The sequence below is a fragment of the Palaemon carinicauda genome, chromosome 34 (genome assembly GCF_036898095.1).
Source record: "Palaemon carinicauda isolate YSFRI2023 chromosome 34, ASM3689809v2, whole genome shotgun sequence".
In the NCBI taxonomy this organism is placed as follows: domain Eukaryota; kingdom Metazoa; phylum Arthropoda; class Malacostraca; order Decapoda; family Palaemonidae; genus Palaemon; species Palaemon carinicauda.
In genome coordinates this window covers 76,155,792-76,175,220 of record NC_090758.1, presented here as the reverse complement: position 1 = coordinate 76,175,220, position 19,429 = coordinate 76,155,792, and the positions used below count along the sequence as shown (strand labels likewise).

The following is a 19,429-nucleotide window of genomic DNA, read 5'->3' as shown; positions in this document are numbered from 1 at the left end:
ACTAGGTTACTATTATTATTATTAGCTAAGCTACAACCCTAGCTGGAAAAGCAGGATACTATAAGTTCAAGGGCTCCAACAGGCAAAAATAACACTGAAGAAAAGGAATAAGGAAATAAACTACATGAGAATCAATGAATAATTATTATAAAATATCTTAAGATAAGCAACATCAAAATAAATCTGTCATATATAAACTATGCAGACACTTATGTCAGCTCGTTCAATAGGAAAACATTCGCTGCTAGTTTGAACTTTTGAAGTTCCCCTGTTTAGGAAGATCATTCCATAATCTTGTCGTAGCTGGAATAAAACTTCTAGAATACTGTGTAGTATTGAGCCTTATGATGGAGAAGGCCTGACTCTTTGATTTAACTACATACATATACCAAGGCACTTCGTCCAATTTTGGGGGGTAGCCGACATCAACAAATGAAACAAAAACAAAAAGGGGACCTCTACTTTCTACGGTCCTCCCAGCCTAACAAGGGACTCAACCGAGTTCAGCTGGTACTGCTAGGGTGTCACAGCCCACCCTCCCACATTATCCACCACAGATGAAGCTTCATAATGCTGAATCCCCTACTGCTGCTACCTACCTAGTATTATGTGCAGGATAGTCACCATTTCTCGACTTGCGTCAAAACATGTAAACATTCTTTTGATAAGATTATTATTATTTGCGAAGCTGCAACCCTAGTTGGAAAAGCAGGATGCTATAAGCCCAGGGGCTCCAACAGGGAAAACAGCCCAGTGAGGAAAGGAAACAAGTAAAACATTAATTGTTTTAAGAATAGCAACAATATTAAAATAAATATTTCCTATCATAAACTATGAAAACTTTAACAAAAAAAGAGAAGGAGAAACAAGAGAGAACAGTGTGCCCGAGTGTACCCTCAAGCAAGAGAACTCTAACCCAATGTAGTGGAAGACCATGGTACAGAGGTTATGGCACAACCCAAGACTAGAGAACAATGGTTTGATTTCAGAGTGTCCTTCTCCTAGAAGAGCTGCTTACCATAGCTAGAGAGTCCCTGTTTTCAAAACAGCTTGGAAAAATCCCTTGTCTGAGAATACTGTGAGTAGTCTCCGTGTAATGTACCACTCTCGAAAGAGGTCGCTACAGAAGAATAGTTGCATGTTAGTACCCTCCTCGCTCCCTCGAACCACAGAGGTGATAGACCTGAAAACCACTCTGACATCGAATCGTGGTAAGCTGGGGAAAAATTTACCGTACTGGATTCCACCAGTTAATGTGGCATCCACTTCCCATGCTAGAATACATTTAGCTGGTGAACAAAAAACATATGCTAATAGATCATGCTTCAGCAACTTGCTTTTAATATCATTTATACTGTAATCCATTTATTTAATTATAACTCACACCAAGTCCCTCATTATATAATATACAATTATATAAGTGAATTAATCAAGTCATCCAAGAGTGTTATGCCTACAAAGAGGCATTTCTGACAATGAGAAAGGATTTCTTGTATCCCCATCTCTCTCTCATAGAGAAGATAGCATTGAGGGCTTCACAACTCTTCACAAAAGAGCTGTTTAAGGAGGGACGCTCACATCCCTTGAGAAAGCCCATCTTTAAGCCAAAGACACCAGGGAGGGCAGGATTCAATCCATGCTTGGAATGACAGCAGCACACCGAGGCCGCTTCAGACGAAACTAGACCAGATAATCTTTGATCAAAGACGAGCCTACTACCATCCTTTAATATATAAGCTGCCAAGAGGATTACCAAGACCCAGGAACCTATTCCTCTCTTTCTTCTATAGACCCAATGATAACCTCGACCGTCTAAGAACCGTCAATAAGGGCTAATGTCCTTAGAGACCACTGCTCTTATGTGTGACAATAGGTAGCCTACAACACCAATGGCACGTTTGGGAGGAACTGGATCCAAACCCTTGGGTCATTCTGGTTCTGAGGAGCAGTTAGAGCTAAGAAGAGTGATGAAATCAGCTTTGCTTTCACACTCATTTCTACAGCCTTGTTAACAGTTTCTACAACCTTGTTTTTCATAAAAAAAAAAAAGCATCAGATTTTCTGGGAGACCCATTATAGACTTTCTCTCGTCCCAACTGTTTTGTAATGAAGATTAATTTCAAAATAGGGACGCCAAGATCAGTACTTTTCAGTCGCCATGACCTGAAATATGCCTACCTCCAAGTTCCTATCCTGTCTCAATAACTACAGAGGTTCAAAGCTCTCGGCTTCAGCTCGACGACAGCTTCTCGTGTTTTCGTTAGCACCAACCCTCCACAAGAGGCATAAGGATGACAAGATAATTGGATAGCTGGCTCTATAGCAATCAGAAGGGGAAGCCAACCACACAAGAGATTAACCAAACCAGTGGACTACTTTCAGTGACACTAAGCAACTGCAGAAGTAGACATCTCAAACGAAAGTTAAGATCTCAAAGGGAACCTCAATTCAGTGGGTGGTGGGAAACTCAAATGGTTGATATCGAACAACTTTTCAAACAAGTTTAATGTACAATAGAACAGTAGCGTGAAGCTGCGAACAAGGAATGAAGCACCAGACACATATGGGAGCACCGAAAGGTGATAGGATATGTAACGGCTCCTCACTTATCCTTCCCCTTAGTGGATTAGACCGGGTAAAGTCTATTGGGGGTGCAGATATCTATGGTTATCTCAAGATACGTCCCTGATTATACACGATACCTCAAGATAGTCGTTCCGGGGGTCAGAACCCCGTAATACCTGACAATAATTGTCTTGTAATATCACTCGCAGAAATAATATACAGTAGGAAGCAGCCGAAGGGAACTTCCATCAGGACATGGCTCGAGCCCAAAAAACAAGTTTATTGTACTTAAGTTCAAGACTTGAGGGGATGATATGTTTATTTCATGTTTGAAGATATGTAATAGTCTATGGTTTCCTTTCTTTGCGGGGGAGGTGGTAAAAATTACCTGAAGAATCTTGCAGCGATCGACTGATTTGGGTTACCTTTAAATGTCGCATTGGCTGGCATGGTTTTCAGGCTAGAAAAATGGAAACTTATTAACTTAAAAAACAAAGCAATATGAACATAAAGGAGATTCATGTTAATATATTAGGTTGCCAAAATTTTTTTGACTACTGTACTTTTGATTGTTTTTTATATAAATCATTTGTTTTAGTTCTATACATATAAGATATGGTAGAGACATGAAAAGTACTGTATATTATAACCTTATTAATTTAGATAGCGGGTTATAAATACTGTATTCAGTTTGTCTAGTTTAACTACCATGTATCAAAATCTTGTGTCAACACAGACAAAATTAAGTTTATACTGAAGGAAATTGCTAACTCTTAAAACATTCTCTGGAATATAAATAAAATATATACATGGCAATATCGAGGGAAGAAAAAACAAATTACTGTATCAAATTTTGTATTTCAAAATATATCCAACTGTCTTGAACAAGTGGTGTTTTAGACTGGTAATTAACCAAAAAAATATAGGTAAATATTTGTATTAAACTATTGGTCCACAATGATAAAATTTCCTATAAAATCCAAAAGTTAAGTTCCAAATTTCAAGCATTGTACATCACATGAGAACCGCGACACGTTCTAGTACTCGTCGCCTTCGTCTCCCTCCTCGCCTTCGGCGGAATCCATTCCGACCTCTTCGTAGTCCTTCTCCAGAGCAGCTAAGTCCTCGCGGGCCTCGGTGAATTCGCCCTCTTCCATGCCCTCTCCGACGTACCAATGGACGAAAGCACGCTTGGCATACATGAGGTCGAACTTGTGGTCGAGACGAGCCCAGGCCTCGGCAATGGCGGTGGTGTTGGAAAGCATGCACACGGCTCTAGACACCTTGGCGAGATCGGCACCAGGAACAACAGTGGGTGGCTGGTAGTTGATGCCAACCTTGAAGCCGGTGGGACACCAGTCGACAAACTGGATGCTACGCTTTGTCTTGATGGCAGCGATAGCGGCGTTGACGTCCTTGGGGACGACGTCTCCTCTGTACAGGAGGCAGCAGGCCATGTACTTGCCGTGGCGAGGGTCGCACTTGACCATCTGGTTGGCGGGCTCAAAGCAGGCATTCGTTATCTCGGCAACCGAGAGTTGCTCGTGGTAGGCTTTCTCGGCAGAAATGACAGGAGCGTAGGTGACCAAGGGGAAGTGGATTCTTGGGTAAGGGACCAAGTTGGTCTGGAATTCAGTCAGATCTACGTTAAGAGCACCGTCGAACCTCAGGGAAGCAGTGATGGAAGAGACAATCTGGCCAATGAGCCTGTTCAGATTGGTGTAGGATGGACGTTCAATGTCGAGATTTCTGCGGCAGATGTCGTAGATGGCTTCGTTGTCGACCATAAAGGCACAGTCTGAATGTTCTAGTGTAGTGTGGGTGGTGAGGATGGAGTTGTATGGTTCGACAACAGCTGTGGCAACCTGAAAGATAAAAGATTGTTAAAAATTTGGAATCTACAAATTTCAAAACATCTTAAAACACTTGCAAGCCTCTGCTCTTATATTCAATACACTAATATTTACCTAAAACATTTTTCAGTACAGAAACAAAAAAAAAAGGAATAAAATCTCTTCTTCGGAGCTATTCAATTCTAACATCTCCTCCACCGACACCTACCTGAGGAGCGGGATAGATGGCGAACTCCAACTTGCTCTTCTTTCCGTAATCGACGGACAAGCGTTCCATGAGGAGGGACGTGAAGCCTGAGCCGGTGCCGCCTCCGAAGGAATGGAAGATGAGGAAGCCCTGTAAATGGAAAAAAAAAGGTCAATACAAACTAGCCCAAAATAAGCTTTATACATTTAAAATGGGTCTTAAATTTTAATTATATCCCAAATTCATATTTTTTTCCTAATGCATATAAAAAGGTTTTGTGCATTTGTTGACCAAATAAGAAAACAATCAAGAATAATTAAAAGACATTTTACAAACATGGATTGCGTGACAAACGACTCAAAATTGCCAATACTGTACTGTACTATGCAACTATAAAGGTCAGGACTTGAGGACTTCACTCTGTACCAAGGAAACAAACATGATGATATAGAGTGAATTCCTTAACAAACCCATCTATATTCTGTTCACCAGCGAAAAGCTTAATTGGTATGTATCTTTAGGGCGAGTAGATTGATAAGCAAGAGATTTTCCTCATATATTGCATTACTTTTCAAGTTCATTCTAGATAATCGGAGGATCATTATATGAATGGCTAACTTGCTTTCACTATACAAGTTACCTAAAATCTTGACTGTCAATGGAACTACTACCAGTTAGATGGAGTAATACTAGAACTACAGCAGCCATATGAAGAGGAAAAGATGAATAGGAAACTTTGTTTAAGAAAGAAGGATTCGAGGAAAGAAAATAACCGACGTGGAAAAAAAAAAAGACTAAAGAAAGCTAAGGAAGTGCCGATGGAAAGGCAAACGTACTATGTATTTTGTGCGGTACTGTAACCATATAGCCTACAAATACTATATACTGTACTTGTATGTTGGGAGAACAAATTTTATGAAATATGGCATTAAAAAAAAAGGGGAGATCGCATTTAACATGGATGATAAAAGCAATAGGAAGACAGACTGGACTGAATCAAGACTCCAATAGTACATCGCTAGATTCAGTAAAAGACAACCTGGGAATTCCGATTCGGGAAAGACAACCTGGGAATTCCGATTCGGGCAAGACAACCTGGGAATTCCGATTCGGGCAAGACAACCTGGGAATTCCGATTCGGGCAAGACAACCTGGGAATTCCGATTCGGGAAAGACAACCTGGGAATTCCGATTCGGGAAAGACAACCTGGGAATTCCGATTCGGGAAAGACAACCTGGGAATTCCGATTCGGGAAAGACAACCTGGGAATTCCGATTCGGGAAAGACAACCTGGGAATTCCGATTCGGGAAAGACAACCTGGGAATTCCGTTTCGGGAAAGACAACCTGGGAATTCCGTTTCGGGAAAGACAACCTGGGAATTCCGATTCGGGAAAGACAACCTGGGAATTCCGATTCGGGCGGGAAAGACAACCTGGGAATTCCGATTCGGGCGGGAAAGACAACCTGGGAATTCCGATTCGGGCGGGAAAGACAACCTGGGAATTCCGATTCGGGCGGGAAAGACAACCTGGGAATTCCGATTCGGGAGGGAAAGACAACCTGGGAATTCCGATTCGGGAAAGACAACCTGGGAATTCCGATTCGGGAAAGACAACCTGGGAATTCCGATTCGGGCGGGAAAGACAACCTGGGAATTCCGATTCGGGCGGGAAAGACAACCTGGGAATTCCGATTCGGGCGGGAAAGACAACCTGGGAATTCCGATTCGGGCGGGAAAGACAACCTGGGAATTCCGATTCGGGCGGGAAAGACAACCTGGGAATTCCGATTCGGGCGGGAAAGACAACCTGGGAATTCCGATTCGGGCGGGAAAGACAACCTGGGAATTCCGATTCGGGCGGGAAAGACAACCTGGGAATTCCGATTCGGGCGGGAAAGACAACCTGGGAATTCCGATTCGGGCGGGAAAGACAACCTGGGAATTCCGATTCGGGCGGGAAAGACAACCTGGGAATTCCGATTCGGGCGGGAAAGACAACCTGGGAATTCCGATTCGGGCGGGAAAGACAACCTGGGAATTCCGATTCGGGAAAGACAACCTGGGAATTCCGATTCGGGAAAGACAACCTGGGAATTCCGATTCGGGCGGGAAAGACAACCTGGGAGTTCCGATTCGGGAAAGACAACCTGGGAATTCTGGGTTTGGGAATTACACCATCGGGTCCCACACTAATTGGATATTTCTAGAGTACATTATGCGAGGTGTACCGAGGTAAACCGAAAACTCCATTGGTACTATGTACTCAAGGAAATAAGATGTAGCTTACCTGAAGACCTGTGCACTGATCGGCTAACTTGCGGATTCTGTCCAGGACGACATCGACAATTTCTTTCCCGATTGTGTAATGGCCTCGGGCGTAGTTGTTGGCGGCATCTTCCTTTCCGGTGATCAACTGCTCGGGGTGGAACAGCTGGCGATACACACCAGTTCTTACTTCATCTGTAAATTGGAATAAGATTTTACTATAGCAATGGGGAGTATGAAATTTTGTCAGTGCTAAATGAAACAAATACGTTGCATTTAACCCTTTTACCCCCAAAGGACGTACTGGTACGTTTCACAAAACCCATCCCTTTACCCCCATGGACGTACCGGTACGTCCTTGCAAAAAAATGCGTTAAAAATTTTTTTTTTCATATTTTTTATATTTTTATGAAAAAATTCAGGCATTTTCCAAGAGAATGAGACCAACCTGACCTCTCTATGACAAAAATTAAGGCTGTTAGAGCAATTTAAAAAAAATATACTGCAAAATGTGCTGGGGAAAAAATAACCCCTTGGGGGTTAAGGGTTGGAAATTTCCAAATAGCCTGGGGGTAAAAGGGTTAAATAAAGAACAGTCTCCTAATAACTTTAAATTATCAACCAAAGACGACCGCTAAGAATTGAATTTCTAATCATCAGAGAATGCACGACATACCTACGACGGACGGCTCCAGATCCACGAACACGGCTCTGGGGACGTGCTTTCCAGAGCCAGTTTCGCTGAAGAAAGTGTTGAAGGAGTCGTCGCCGACTCCGATGGTCTTGTCTGATGGCATCTGTCCATCGGGCTGGATGCCGTGCTCGAGGCAGTAGAGCTCCCAGCAGGCATTGCCCATCTGGACGCCAGCCTGCCCAACGTGGATTGAGATACACTCACGCTGGAAAGAAGAGAAGTATTATATATAGGAGCGATTCAATTTTGGGTTACACAAATGAACGCTAACATGGCACTGATCTGAACTTTATTTTTGACGAAAATAAAGGTAATTTTAGGAAAAAGACTTTTTTCGGGGTGTATTTATGATAGCTGCCCCACATAAGAGATGACTGCCAGCTAAGAATATGGCAATATAAGGGGGGGGGGGGCCCTAGCCCCCTTAGGTAAGTAGGTAAGGACACGGGTTGTAGGTTAGGTGAAAAACAGACTAGCAAATGGGAAGAAAATTCTACTGTATTCTCCTTTGCATGCGTGAGGAACTGGCCATTAATACACAAAGGTTCCAGTTTCTCTATAGGAAATTTTTCTTACCATTAAAAACTTTACCGACCAGAAATATAATACTCCTAGACATTGCATCTGCCACTAACAACTTACATTCTAACATTGTACTTGACAATATTCTTTTGATATATTTAACCTCCAAATGCTATTCTTTCGCAGACATAACAAACTCGTTCTATTCTACCTAAACATGAAAAGTTTAACTTTTATTCAAGGGCAGTGGCTGTTTTTGTAACCGCTCGCTCTCTCCCTAACTGATAAGAAAACCAGTTTAAGCTTGACATTGCCTGTCTCATTGCTTAGATTTTCTTACCATTATTGCCCTCAAGTGCTTGTATATAAGCTCGTTATCTTGTTGAATAAAATTACTAATACTCACCTCGCCTCTCTTAATACAGCTACCTTGTAACATTAGTACAATAGTTTACATACACACATATACCAAGGCACTTCCCCAATTCTGGGGAGGTAGCCAACATCAAACAAATGGAAAAAAAGGGGGACCTCTCCTCTCTACGTTCCTCCAAGCCTGACGAGAGACTCAACCGAGTTCGGCTGGTACTGCTAGGGGTGCCACAGCCCACCCTGCCCCCTTATCCACCACAGATGAAGCTTAAGTATTTAGGTCTTCTTTAATTGCAGTCTTTGACCTAAGACATTCCAAACTTAAGCACATTCTTTCAATGGTTTTAAAAGGGTAAAGACTAGACAACTATTATCTAAACAAATGAGGTTACAAAACAGCACTGGGAACACAGAGTAAAGAAGAAATAGTTCAGTCTAGTTTTTTTACCTTTTTCAAAACCAAATATTCTTTAATAATTAAGTCTATTGATGCCAAAATCATTTTAAAAATTTGGTTTCATAGTTGCTTTCAAATTAAAAAAAAAAATATTGTATGTTATAAATTTTTGGGAGCCTTTGTACATCAGCGGTCAGTTCTTCTCTCGCGTTTATGAAAAATGGACATCAACTAACCTAACCTTTCCCTCCCTAACCTAACCTACAAGCCACACCCTTACCTAACGGGGGGAGGATGACGCCCTGCGATCCCCCCCTTACACTGGTGTATTTCAAGTTAAACATAATACATGCAGGTGGACGGTATCACACATACAAATTTCCCAGTTTATGTATCTAATTATAGTTCATCACTTATAAACACAAAGGGCCTCTTAAATTTTCCCAATCTCTATCTTAAGCTTTTATATCAATACCCCATTCATCTACTTCATCCATGTAGGCCTGGGTCTCGCAACTCTTCTAAAGCCTTATGGAGCCCAACTGAACGTTTAGTGAACTAATCTCTCTCGGGGAGAGTGAAGGGTATGCCTAAACCATCTCTATCTACCCCTCATGGTCTCATCCACATAGGGCACTCGAGTCATCTCTTAGTTTCATTTCTAATCCTGTCCTGTCATTTTACTCCCAATATCCTTCTGAGGACTTCGTTCTCAAATCTACTAAATCTATTGGAGATATTGGAAAAGCAGGATGCTATAAGGCCTCCAACAGGAAAAATAGCCCAGTGAGGAAAGGAAATAAGGAAATAAACTGCAAGATATGTTTAAGAATAGCGTTAAAATAAATCTTAAATATACAAACTATAAAAACTTAAAAAAAAAAAAAACCGAGGAAGAGAAATACGACAGAGCAGTATATGAGGTCTTCTGGCTTCCTGTTGTGCTTATATGGAAGCGAATAATTTTAATTCGATTGTCCTAACAGATTCTATTACGACCCTATTAAAATGTGGTATAATTAAAGTTGCTTATAATATATAACTAAAAAAATATATATGGATGAAAAAGACCGATATATAATCCCTACAGCTAGATATGAATTTAATTAATTTTATATTACAATAAAAAATATAGAAAACGGGATACAAATTCGTTTTCTATACGATAGGCCCTTGTCAGCTTAGGGGGGGGAGGGTGAAATTGGTACACGAATATTAATGAAAATTGTCGTTAAGACGCCATATTGAGATCGTATATACAAGGAAAGAATTTAAGGTTTACGATAGCAATATAAAAATTGATAAAAAACGAAATTTATTGATAAATTGTATTAAAAATACGTTTAAATAGCAATTAAGGAGTGAATAATGTATGGAATAAACGCAATTTATCCATAAAATCTTAAAAATACGTTTAAATAGCAATTCTGGAGTGAATAATGCATGGAAAAAACGAAATTTATCAATAAAATCTTAAAAATACGTTTAAATAGCAATTCAGGAGTGAATAATGTATGGAAAAAACGAAATTTATCGATAAAATCTTAAAAATACGTTTAAATAGCAATTCAGGAGTGAATAATGCATGGAATAAACGAAATTTATCGATAAAATCTTAAAAATACGTTTAAATAGCAATTCAGGAGTGAATAATGCATGGAATAAACGAAATTTATCGATAAAATCTTAAAAATACGTTTAAATAGCAATTCTGGAGTGAATAATGTATGGAATAAACGAAATTTATCGATAAAATCTTAAAAATACGTTAAAATAGCAATTCAGGAGTGAATAATGCATGGAATAAACGAAATTTATCGATAAAATCTTAAAAATACGTTTAAATAGCAATTCAGGAGTGAATAATGCATGGAATAAACGAAATTTATCGATAAAATCTTAAAAATACGTTTAAATAGCAATTCAGGAGTGAATAATGTCTGGAATAAACGAAATTTATCAATAAAATATTAAAAATAGGTTTAAATAGCAATTCTGGAGTGAATAATGTATGGAATAAACGAAATTTATCGATAAAATCTTAAAAATACGTTTAAATAGCAATTCAGGAGTGAATAATGTCTGGAATAAACGAAATTTATCCATAAAATCTTAAAAATACGTTTAAATAGCAATTCAGGAGTGAATAATGTCTGGAATAAACGAAATTTATCAATAAAATATTAAAAATAGGTTTAAATAGCAATTCAGGAGTGAATAATGTATGGAATAAACGAAATTTATCCATAAAATCTTAAAAATACGTTTAAATAGCAATTCAGGAGTGAATAATGTCTGGAATAAACGAAATTTATCGATAAAATCTTAAAAATAGGTTTAAATAGCAATTCAGGAGTGAATAATGTATGGAATAAACGAAATTTATCCATAAAATCTTAAAAATACGTTTAAATAGCAATTCAGGAGTGAATAATGTCTGGAATAAACGAAATTTATCAATAAAATATTAAAAATAGGTTTAAATAGCAATTCAGGAGTGAATAATGTATGGAATAAACGAAATTTATCGATAAAATCTTAAAAATACGTTTAAATAGCAATTCAGGAGTGAATAATGTATGGAATAAACGAAATTTATCGATAAAATCTTAAAAATACGTTTAAATAGCAATTCAGGAGTGAATAATGTATGGAATAAACGAAATTTATCGATAAAATCTTAAAAATACGTTTAAATAGCAATTCTGGAGTGAATAATGTATGGAATAAACGAAATTTATCGATAAAATCTTAAAAATACGTTTAAATAGCAATTGAGGAGTGAATAATGTATGGAATAAACGGAATTTATCCATAAAATATTAAAAATACGTTTAAATAGCAATTCAGGAGTGAATAATGCATGGAATAAACGAAATTTATCTAGAAAATCTTAAAAATACGTTTAAATAGCAATTCAGGAGTGAATAATGTATGGAATAAACGAAATTTATTAATAGAATATCAAAAATACGTTTAAATAGCAATTCAGGAGTGAATAATGTATGGAATAAACGCAATTTATCCATAAAATCTTAAAAATACGTTTAAATAGCAATTCAGGAGTGAATAATGTATGGAATAAACGAAATTTATCCATAAAATCTTGAAAATACGTTTAAATAGCAATTCAGGAGTGAATAATGCATGGAATAAACGAAATTTATCTAGAAAATCTTAAAAATACGTTTAAATAGCAATTCAGGAGTGAATAATGTATGGAATAAACGAAATTTATTAATAGAATATCAAAAATACGTTTAAATAGCAATTCAGGAGTGAATAATGTATGGAATAAACGAAATTTATTAATAGAATATCAAAAATACGTTTAAATAGCAATTCAGGAGTGAATAATGTATGGAATAAACGGAATTTATCCATAAAATCTTAAAAATACGTTTAAATAGCAATTCAGGAGTGAATAATGTATGGAATAAACGAAATTTATTAATAGAATATCAAAAATACGTTTAAATAGCAATTCAGGAGTGAATAATGTATGGAATAAACGAAATTTATTAATAGAATATCAAAAATACGTTTAAATAGCAATTCAGGAGTGAATAATGTATGGAATAAACGGAATTTATCCATAAAATCTTAAAAATACGTTTAAATAGCAATTCAGGAGTGAATAATGTATGGAATAAACGAAATTTATTAATAGAATATCAAAAATACGTTTAAATAGCAATTCAGGAGTGAATAATGTATGGAATAAACGCAATTTATCCATAAAATCTTAAAATACGTTTAAATAGCAATTCAGGAGTGAATAATGTATGGAATAAACGCAATTTATCCATAAAATCTTGAAAATACGTTTAAATAGCAATTCAGGAGTGAATAATGCATGGAATAAACGAAATTTATCTAGAAAATGTTAAAAATACGTTTAAATAGCAATTAAGGAGTGAAAATGTACAAAAAATACGTTTAAATAGCAATTAAGGAGTGAAAAATGTACAAAAAATACGTTTAAATAGCAATTAAGGAGTGAATAATGTATGGAATAAACGCAATTTATTAATAAATGTTAAAAATACGTTTAAATAGCAATAAATGGATAAATAACGTATAGAATAAAAGAAAGTCCGCTCAACCAGTGACAACAAAGAGAAAGTTAAAATCCAGCCGGTTCCAACTCACAGAGCAACAGGACGAAAATATGTCAATCATGTTTTATCAATTTTAACCAAATTTCCCGCTTATTTCGAATAAATTAATACATCAACAAATAAAAAATTTATTATACTTCTTATTTTAAACTCACCATTTTGGATAAGTAGTGATTTGGCGCTTAAAAAGGGCAAAGAGATCAGCGTTCTCACAGGATCACGTGTTGACGAGCCCGCGATTAGATGACGTCTGAGACTCCGAGAGAGTTTGAATCAAGGTTACCAGATCAGGTTGCCAGTTTGGCCTTTTTTCCGGCCAAAAAAAAAAACTCAAATTTGACCTTTTGTATTTAAATAGGTTGGCCTTTAGTAATATGAAAAAAGCCAAGCCTTAAATACTATATTTTTGACCTTTTTCTATTAATGGGTTGACCTTTTAAAGCCTCTGTTGATTAGAAATTGACCTTTTCTCATTTAGAAAACCTGGCAACCCTATGCCAGATTATTTCGATTGGATTATCGTACGTGAGCCTTAAAATTGTCGTTTTTCAACCAAAATTATCGTACACAGTTTCAATATAATTATTAGGGAGTTACATGATTGACTTATTTCAAGGTATTTTAATATAATTGTTTAATTAAAAACACATTTGTATATACCTAAGGTATGTATCGTAAATCGTACTAGACCTAAAATAATCGTACATGTACGATAATTATCGTACGAAAAAGGGGGTGGGTTTAGGTGTGTTTGATACGAAAATTAAATTATTTATTAGTTATTTTCTTTAATTTATGGATTTATTTATATAATATTGTATTTATTATCATACAATAATATTTTTTTAATTATCTATTTATAATTTATTTGCATATTTTAAGGTTTGTAAATAAAAAATACTCAGTTTTTCTATAATTATCAGTTCTTAATTTTGGGATTTATTTATATAATATAGTATTTATTAGCATATAAATATAATTTTTAATTATTTATTTATTATTCCTTTTGCATATTTCAAGGTTTTTATATAAAAATACTCAGTTTTTCAGATTCTTTGAAAAGAACGACTCCGTATTCCACATTTATTCCCTCAATCTAAAAACTAATTCAAATTCAAATGCTTTAAATCATAATTTTTAATCCTATTTAAAATTACGAAAATTATAAAAATATATGAATCTCTTCAAAATATCTTTTATTTATTTATATAAAATTTGACAATATCTGATAAGTTACGCCCAAAATGAACAAACCGTCTCGTGAAGTAGTAGTACTAGTACGTGGAATTTTGGCTAAAAATAGATATGAAATCAGAGTTAGGCGTGGAAATAGCTGAGATTAGATAAAATTCAGTTAATTATATAAATAATTTGGTTATAAAGTGGAAAATAGTTATCTAATACATCATATTTAGAGGTTAAAGTCAGGGTAGGTCTTAGAAATTTTAAGATATTTCAGTTTGCTAAGGAATTTTAGACAATATTCAGTTCAATATAAAAGAAAACTATTATTTAAAAATTAGAATACGAAAATATGCGTATTCGAGGAGAATTTACGCAACGTTTAATTTTAGAAACTCTCATCACTGTATTCCAGGTAAAAAAAAAAAAAAAAAAAAAAAAAGTCAAACCATGACTTTCAAATTACGTCATCTATCAGGAATTTTTCGTGATTGCCAAACCCATTTTGAGGAAAAAACAAAGTCTATCTCATCTTATGAGACCTGAAGTTTAACCACAGGTTTATATATTTAATAATCTCTTAATAACATTAAAAATAAGTTTAAATAATAGTTTATTATTCAATATTTGGTTCGTATTCTGAAAGTGAATGCTTGGCTGATTTGATCGCTCAGCCCACCTCTCTCTCTCTCTCTCTCTCTCTCTCTCTCTCTCTCTCTCTCTCTCTCTCTCTCTCTCTCTCTCTCTCTCTCTCTCTCTCCCCCCCTCTCTCTCTCTCTCTCTCTCTCTCTCTTTCTCTCTCTCTCTCTCTCTCCTCTCTCTCTCTCTCTCTCTCTCTCTCTCTCTCTCTCTCTCTCTCTCCTCATTTCCTGTTAACCTAACCTTAAGGCTCGTCCACTAGTACGACTCAATGCTATCATATTGGACCATTTATGAAGAATATTCATTCTATATATTTTTCTAGTTTATGTATAACATCAAATATATGTTTTTCAATCCATAAATTGCCTCAACGAAGAAAATAACTTTAAATATTCCGCAATTTTAATACGACAAACGCCCCTTTGTGCGTTAGACTCACTTCAGAGATAATTAAAACGTCATAGTGTTTACTGAAGTGTAAAATATTGCGTTTCAATCAATCTGCCTCCTCGAACTGATACATACAATTGTTGTATTACTATATAAAACCATTATATAGATACAAGTGAAATAAAATACAAATAAAATGTATAATATGACAAATAACAGCTTACGCAATATCCTGTTATCTTGTAAGCACTATGATTCAGCTGACAGAATTTTCTCTATGATTCATTCCTTCCTCTGTGTTTTTTGTCTCCCTATATTAATTTTTATGATATCAAAACGAAATGTATAAAGGACCTAATGATTTCTACGAGTTTAATATCAAATAATGAAGATTTGAGTCATACAATGGACTTAATATGAGTAGGATTCAATATCTGTCATTTGTACTGTCACACTGTGCTATAGTCCAGAACACTATATCTTTAACTTTACGGGTTTATTTCTATAACCTCATATTTGCCCTTTTATCTAAAATACGTAATCATATCATTAAAATAACTATGCACACATACTTCGAAAGGATATATTGATTGAATTATCGATCTTTCAACTCTAGCGCACATGTGAAGGTCATATGTTCAGTCAGAATGGCTGAGTGACAGTCTTCCGTTTCTCTGCACATATTTTGGAGGAATTAGGTTAATATGACTACAGGATTTGTTCTAAGCCTTATATACGAGTCTGAGCAGTTCTCTAATAATTATTAAGTACTTTTATCAATGTGGGGTTGATACAGTTATCCTAGTCATAAAGGAATTATCGAACATATAAGGAGATTATCGTACCATATTGTAGTAGAGAAAGTTCTATTTCTAAAATTATTATCTACAAAGCTATTTGCCCTTGTCACACACGTCATAGAGTCTGTAGATTTTCAGATTATTGTTTTATTGTAATAATGGCTTAACTGACGTAACTTATTATTAGCATTTTGGTCTTTATTAACATCGTACATAAGGGAGAAATTCTCTCCAAATTTGTTTACGTTTTTCTTGAAAGAATCCTCTTGAATTCAGATCACCAACTGAAATATAGGGAGATTATTTAAACCCGATTTTTACTTGTAGTAATTTAATTATTCTGTTATAATCTTTATTAATCTATATATAATGATAACCGTTAAATCCAAAATCTATATTTAAATATATTAACTCAAACATATGCAGACACCATGCGAGTTCTCCACAGATTATGTTTAGGCTTACTATGGCTTCAGAAGTAAGGGATGAGTCATAATGCTTATAGTTGAGTCAGCATTTTTTCAATAGGTTTACACCAGATATTCTTTTAACTTATATAACTGTGTGCGATTTTACCTTTAGAAATCAAAGTTGGTAGATGAATGTTTAAGATTTTAGAAATTATTCATGATTATTTATTTAATTCAAGGAGTTATTATTATTATTATTATTATTATTATTATTATTATTATTATTATTATTATTATTATTATTATTATTATTATTATTATTATTATTATTTCCTAAGCTACAACCCTAGTTGGAAAAGCAGAAAGCTATAAGCCCAGGGGGCCCAACAGGGAAAATAGCCTAGTGAGGAAAGGAAACAAGGAAAAATAAAATATTTTAAGAACAGTAACATCATTAAAATAAATATTTCCTATATAAACTATAAACACTTTAACAAAACACGAGGAAGAAAAATTAGATAGAATAGTGTGCCTGAGTGTACCCTCAAGCAAGAGAACTCTAACCCAAGACAGTGGAAGACCATGGTGCAGAGGCTATGGCACTACCCAAGACTAGAGAACAATGGTTTGATTTTGGAGAGTCCTTCTCCTAGAAAAGATATATTCTTGTATATTACATGCCTCCTAAAATATAGAATTAAATTGTAAGGTCATTGTGAACATAAATTAGATGGCCAAAGAGCTTAAAAACACAGACACACACACACACACACACACACACACACACACACACACACATATATATATATATATATATATATATATATATATATATATATATATATATATATATATATATATATATATATATATATATATATATATATTAGCCATTGCAAGGCCACTACAGGACAAAGGCCTCAGATACGTACTTCCACTCACGTCTGTTTATGGTCTTTCTATGCCAATCTATACCTGCAAATTTTCTTAGTTCGTCAATCTATCGTCTTCTCTTCCTTCCATTGCTTCTTTTGAAGTCTCTAGGGACCTATTCTGTTATTCTTAATGTTCATCTATTATATGTCATGATCATTATTTGTTTCTATTTCTTTTTATTACATATTAGAATATCCTCTACTTTAGTTTGCTCTCGTATCCATGTTGCTCTTTTTCTGTCTCTTAGTGTTATTCCCATAATTATTCTTTCCATAGCTCTTAGAGTTGTAACTAGCTTATGTTCTAAGGCTTTAGTAAGACTATAGTCAATTCTTTTTAGCGAGGCAGATTTGCACCGACTCGCAGGGGTGCCCTTTTAGCTCGGAAACGTTTCCTGATCGCTGATTGGTTGGACAAGATAATACTAACCAATCAGATAGCAGGAAACTTTTTTTCCGAGCTAAAAGGGCACCGATGCGTGTCTGTGCAAATGCGCCTTATTAAAAAAATTGAGTATACGTTTCTAATGCATAAGTTAATACTGATAAAGGTTAAAGGTGTCTGGTTTCAGCTCCAGTTCCATCAGAATAGATACTCACCAGAACGTCAGCTGGGCAAGCCTAACTCCACCACTGTGGTGCCTAACCACAGCAGTGGCCTCCCCAGTAAACAGCTTAAACAGACGGTCCCAGGCTGGGATCGATTTGGTGCCATGCAGACACGTTACTACTGTACTAGCCTGGAGGACCATCTGATTAAATACTTTTCTTTTTAGAGAAAGTGTCATATTAATTTTCATAATCCCATTTTGTTTACCAAAAGCTCTCCATCCCATGCTTCTTCTTCTTTTAATTCCGGCCTCATGTCCTGGGGAAGCACTTACTGTCTGTCCTAAGTACATATATGCATTAACAATGTCTGGAGGTTCGTCCATAACCCTTATTTGTTGCCTCCCTGCAGTTTCATCGAACATTATCTTAGTTTTACTCATATTCATTTTCAGACCCACACTTCTGCTTTCTGTATTAAAATCTTCAAACAACTTTTGAAAATCCTCCTTTGATTCACTAAACAGAACTATATCATCTGCAAATTTTAAGTTAATGTATTCTCCATTAATATTAATTCCTACATTTTCCCAGTCTAGATTTTTAAAAAAATTAATCCACACATGCATAACTTAGGAGAGATGGGGTCTCCCTGTCTAACTCCTTTCTCAATGGGAATTTTCTCACTATCTTTATGTAGTTTAGGATGTCTGTACTGCCTGTATAGATATCTTTAAGTGTTGTAACATGAGATTCATCTAAGCCTAGTCTTCAAAGGGCTTTCATTACTGCTGAAGTTTTGAGAGAATCAAAAGCTTTCTCATAATCTATAAATGCCATACAAAGTGGTTTGTCATACTATTATTATTATTATTATTATTATTATCATCATCATTATTATTATTATTATTATTATTATTATTATTATTATTATTATTATTATTATTATTACTTGCCAAGCTACACCCTTAGTAGGAAAAGCAGGATGCTGTAAGTCCAAGGGCTCCAACATGGCAAATAGCCTAGTGAGGAAAGGAAACTAGGAAATAAGAGAAGTAATTAAAATGAAATATTCTAAGAACAGTAACAACATTAAGATAAATAATTCCTATATAAACTATAAAAACTTTAAAAAACAAAAAAACAAGAGGAAGAGAAATTAGGTAGAATATTGTGCTCGACTGTACCCTCAACCAAGAGAACTCTAACCCAAAACAGTGGAAGACCACGATACAGAGGCTATGGCACTACCCAAGACTAGAGAACAATGGTTTGATTTTGGAGCGTTCTTCTCCTAGAAGAGTTACGTACCATAGCTGAAGAGTTCTACCCTTGCCAAGAAGAAAGCAGTCACTGAACAATTACATTGCAGTAGTTAACCCCTTGAGAGAAGAAGTACTGATTGGTAATCTCAGGGTTGTTAGGTGTATGAGAACAGAGGAGAATATGTAAAGAATAGACCAGACTATTTGGTGTATGTGTAGGGAAAGAAAAAATGAACCGTAACCAGAGAGAAGGATCTCATGTAGTACTGTCTGGCC

General features: G+C 35.7%; 1 protein-coding gene across 1 annotated transcript; it reads right to left on the bottom strand.

Annotated features, from left to right (window-relative positions):
- Nucleotides 1–3,403: 3,403 nt before the first annotated feature.
- LOC137626468 (tubulin alpha-1 chain) lies at nucleotides 3,404–13,247 on the bottom strand. Its single transcript, XM_068357483.1, has 5 exons — nucleotides 13,136–13,247; nucleotides 7,551–7,773; nucleotides 6,897–7,069; nucleotides 4,627–4,755; nucleotides 3,404–4,430 (listed from the first exon to the last, which is right to left on the bottom strand). The coding sequence occupies exons 1-5, from the start codon at nucleotides 13,136–13,138 to the stop codon at nucleotides 3,603–3,605; spliced, it is 1,356 nt and encodes a 451-aa protein (XP_068213584.1). The 5' UTR covers nucleotides 13,139–13,247; the 3' UTR covers nucleotides 3,404–3,602.
- Nucleotides 13,248–19,429: the final 6,182 nt, after the last annotated feature.

Bases quoted from the DNA above. Each gene is read 5' to 3' on its own strand.
- LOC137626468 (XM_068357483.1), bottom strand. The intron at 7,070-7,550 runs GTATGTCGTGCA...TCCAATTTACAG, and splicing joins TCTGGAGCCGTCCGTCGTAG to ATGAAGTAAGAACTGGTGTG. The intron at 4,431-4,626 runs GTAGGTGTCGGT...TTTATCTTTCAG, and splicing joins CCATCTATCCCGCTCCTCAG to GTTGCCACAGCTGTTGTCGA.